Below are 4,017 nucleotides of genomic sequence, written 5' to 3' on the forward strand. Positions count from 1 at the left end.
ATGATGAGGGTGCCTGGATGCGGGCGCCGCGCCGGCGGCTCCCGTGGCGTGGCACGCAGCGCCAGCCGTGCGGCCTCTGATGCTGTGTTGCAGCAGCGCTGTGACCGGGATCATTTCAGTTCCGACAGTGTCAACGGAAACGAAAAGAATGCGGGCGGCAGTGTGTGGCCCCTCAGCCCTGCCACTGCCATGCGCTCCCCTGCCTGGCTGGGGACAGGGGTGGCCCGCCGCCTCGCCTCACAAGCCAGGCCAAAGAGACCTGCCCAGGCGCAGGCGGCCCAGGGGCCGGGGCAGCTCAGAAGCCGGGCAGTTCAGCCAGGTCCAGGATGCCAGCTGGCAGCGCCGCCACATCCCGCAGCAGCGCCAGCCGGTTCTGGCGCACAGCCTGCGGGGGGCGGAGACGGCAGGCAGGCCGGGGGTGGGCGCGGGATGGCGTGGGAGGCACGACAGGGGCACGGCGCGCCGATGCAGGCAGCCCCTCCACCCTCAAGGGTTCGACAAGGATGCGCACGCAAGCACACCCTCATCCACTTGCATACACACACACAGTCCAAGATGCACACACACACTCACATCGAAACCCGAAACCCAGCGCAACCCCGGAGCCCCAGCCCACCTGCTCCTCGCACATCACAAACACCTTGTCGAAGAAGGCGTCCAGCGGCGCGATCAGCGGCTCGGCGGCCGCCAGAAAGGCGGGCACCGGCATGTCGGGCGTGACCTGCGAGCGGGGCGGGGCGGGGCACGGGACGAGGCACGGGGGGGGGCACAGAGCGGTTGGATTGGTTGTGAGGGGCGCGGGAGGCGTGGCAGCGCGGGCACGTTTTGTTTACTGTATGAGCAGCAAAGGGCCTGCCGGGCGCCGCGAGCACTCCCCTAGGGCCCACCCCAGCATCGCAGGCGCCGCGCCGCACCTGCGCGGCTGCCTGGCGGTACGCGGCATGCAGCGCCCGCTCCTCCTCCTGCTCAAACAGCTCCTCCTGCAGCCGCGGGGGTCAGGCCACGCAGCGCGGGGGGCAGGCGGCGGTGCCTGCGGTTGGCGGCGGCGGCGGCGAGCGCCGAGAGCCAAAGCGCCGGCAGCCGGCGTGCCCGCAAAGCCGTCTGCCGTGCCCCTGAGCTGCCTGCCCGGCCGCCGACCCCCACTGCCAGCCCGCAAACCTTCCCCACATCCTTCTTGCCACACATGTTGGCTCAATCCCGCCCAAGCAATCACGGCCAACTGCCTCCTCACCTGAACCGTCCAGCCTGCGTCGATCTGCTTGCCGCGGGTGAGGCGCACGGGGCGGGCGAGCGCCGCCATGACCTGGTGCAGCCGCCCCGCCTCGCCAGCCGCCATCTCGTCCTGCGGGGCATAGCCGGTCGGTCAGTGCATGCCCAGAAACAGCTGCAAGCGGGCTCAGCGCCTCGGCAGGGGCTCCCAGCCGCCCAGCCTCTCAGAGTCATAGCCTGCCAGCCACCCAAGCCTCAGCCTCACAGCCCCGACCCCAGATGCGCAGCCTCAGGCCAGCGGCAGCGCCGCCCTCCGCGGCACCGCAGGCCCGGCGCCGGCGCCGGCGCCCGGCATGCCCACCCGAATCTCCCGCGCCGTGCGGGCGGCCAGCGCCGCGTCGCGCCCGCGCTCCCGCAGCGCCGCACGCACCGCCTCTATCTGCACCTCAGCTCATGGCGGCAGCGCGCAGCGGTCGGGGGCGGGGCAGCGAGGCGCACACGCCCGCCGGCGCGGCAGGCGCGGCATGCGGGGGTAGCCGACAGCCCACACAGGGACGCAAGCCGGCAGCCGCGGGGCCAGAACTGGAGGTCACAGGCTGCGCCATGCCAGTACATTGGCGCATGGTCGGCAGCCGCCCACCTGCAACCCCACACAAGCGGGCACAGCACTCGCAGCCACTCCCTCCATCTCTTCCCTCCCTCCGCCGCCCACCTGCACCCCCGCATCCGACAGCAGCTGCTCCAGCCGCCGCTCCACAAACTCGACCACCGCCGCCTGGCTATGCGGGGTGACGGCGCAGGGCTGCACCGCCGCCGCAGCCGCCACCGCCGTACCCAGGTCCAGCCGCGTGCCGCCGGCCAGGAGCGCCTGCAGCAGCCCCACTGCCGCACGGCGCAGGCCGTAGGGGTCTGCGGTGGCGGTGGGGGCGCAGCCCGCTGCAAACAGGCCCACCAGGCTGTCCAGCCTGCGGGGGGGAAGGGGGAGCGAGAGGGGGAGGGGGGTCGCAGGGGGACCGTCAGCGAGGCGGTGGTGGGGTGATTCGGGTGGCAGTGCATGTGCGTGTGCAAGGCTGCTGCTGCGCGCGCGCGCGCGAGATAGAGAGAGTGTGTGTAGGTGTGTGTGTGTGCGAGGTGGGTGGATGTGGATGGATGGCAGGCGTCCGGCAGGCAGCGGGGAGGGCCAGCGACCGCAGCGGGTCGCCGCCAGCCCGCCAGCCTCACTTGTCCGCCACCGAAACCAGCAGGCCCGCGGGGGTCTGCGGCAGTCGGTCGCCCGCGCTGCGGGGCAGCACGCTCTCGAAGATCGCCTCTGCCACGTCTGCAGCAAGCGGCGGCGGGAGGAGGCAGTACCATAAGCAGTACCATCATCATCAGCAGCAGAGGTCATGAACCACCAGTCAGGCGGCTATCGCCGGGAGCGCCAGCGCAGCAGCCCGGCAAGACGCAGCTGGCACGCCACGCCACGCTGCCGCTGCCGCCGCAGCCGCCAAGGCGCATGCATGCCCGCCGCCGGGGCGTGCTGGCGGCGCAGCTGAGCCTGGCACTCGCGGCGGCGGCGCTGCCCGGCTCGGGCCCAGGCCTCAGCCCAGCCCCAGCCCCAGGCGGCAGCCACCCCCCCCGCCCTCCGGGCTCGCCTGCAGGCAGGCCCTCTTTCAGGGCGTAGTGGCGGCCCATGGTGCCGGCCAGGGCCGTCATTTCGGTCACCTGAGGCAGGGCAGGGCAGGGCAAAGAAGGGGAGGAGGGATTGCAAGAAATGGCCACATCAGCACACGTGAGAGGAGGCAGGGCGGGGTGCAGGGGCAGGGCAGGGAGCCAGCTCTGGGAGGGCCAGAGGGGCAGGGGACCAACGGGCAACACCTTCGGGCATCCCTGGGCCCCCCACCAGAGGCACCAGACGCTCACCATGCTGGTGGCGAGGTCGGCCTTGCACAGGTGCGCCGCCTGCACCGCCACCGGCACCGCATCTGCAAGGGAGGCATGGACACATTGGGTGGCATGCAGGTGACGGGGCGGGGGCCGGGGGGTGCAGCAGCGGGAGCTCAGCGGGCACCCCTTGCGCCGAGGCAGGCGGGCGCGGGCCGGCGGAAGCGGCGAGCCCAGTACCTAGCCGCCAGCCCAGCTGGCCGCGGGTGGAGGGGCGACTGTGCTTCCCAGTGCAGCCGCGCAGCCACAGCAGCCCTGCCGCCACCCTCAAAGAGCTGGTCAATCACTAGGTCTCCCTTCCCCACCCCACCACGCATTGTCCCCGCACCTTGCAGCCCCGCGGCGGCGCCCAGCGCGGGCACCAGCTGCTCCACCCGGGCGCTCTTGTCCAGCAGGGACCCCAGGTCTTTCTGGAACATGGTGCCGGCCAGGCGGGGCCTGCGGGGCGGGGCAAGGTGGTGGTGTGCGCGTGAGTGTGCGTGTGAATGGTGTGTGAAAGAGGGCGTGTGTGTGTGAGCGTGATTGGTGTGTGAGAGAGTGCGTCTGTCTGTGGGGAGGGACGTGCATGGGGCAGGGTCGCCAGGTGCGGGGGCCGCTGCCAAAGCAGTCACCACCCCGGTACTGTGCACGCCGCGCCCTGCCGCGCCCTGCTGCGCCCTGCTGCGCCAGCTCAGCCTCGCGCCGCGCCAGCTCACCGCGCGTCCGCCAGCGGCGTGGCCAGGTCGTTGTTGTAGAAGAACTGGGCATCCTCAAAGCGAGCCCGCAGCACCGCCTCGTTGCCCGCCTGCAGCACAACAGGGCGAGGGAAGAGGAGCAGACAGGGCGAGGCGCAGGGTGAGGGAGGGTCGCGGCGCGGCAGCGGCGGGGGGGGGGGCGGGGGGGGGG

At 72.3% G+C, this 4,017-nt stretch overlaps 1 protein-coding gene across 1 annotated transcript in view; it reads right to left on the reverse strand.

The window, feature by feature from the left end:
* Nucleotides 1-295: 295 nt before the first annotated feature.
* The window catches only part of CHLNCDRAFT_141905 (hypothetical protein), a gene marked incomplete at both ends in the record, with an annotated part of 9,918 nt that continues 6,196 nt past the window's right edge, over nucleotides 296-4,017 (reverse strand). The window contains 11 exons of the mRNA XM_005850180.1: nucleotides 296-385; nucleotides 617-721; nucleotides 915-980; nucleotides 1,232-1,342; nucleotides 1,532-1,654; nucleotides 1,922-2,174; nucleotides 2,431-2,527; nucleotides 2,754-2,913; nucleotides 3,112-3,173; nucleotides 3,461-3,570; nucleotides 3,828-3,916. Coding sequence (XP_005850242.1) covers nucleotides 296-385; nucleotides 617-721; nucleotides 915-980; nucleotides 1,232-1,342; nucleotides 1,532-1,654; nucleotides 1,922-2,174; nucleotides 2,431-2,527; nucleotides 2,754-2,913; nucleotides 3,112-3,173; nucleotides 3,461-3,570; nucleotides 3,828-3,916 — 1,266 coding nt within the window. The remainder of the gene's footprint in view (nucleotides 386-616; nucleotides 722-914; nucleotides 981-1,231; nucleotides 1,343-1,531; nucleotides 1,655-1,921; nucleotides 2,175-2,430; nucleotides 2,528-2,753; nucleotides 2,914-3,111; nucleotides 3,174-3,460; nucleotides 3,571-3,827; nucleotides 3,917-4,017) is intronic.

The sequence above is a fragment of the Chlorella variabilis genome, assembly GCF_000147415.1.
Source record: "Chlorella variabilis unplaced genomic scaffold CHLNCscaffold_4, whole genome shotgun sequence".
NCBI lineage: Eukaryota > Viridiplantae > Chlorophyta > Trebouxiophyceae > Chlorellales > Chlorellaceae > Chlorella > Chlorella variabilis.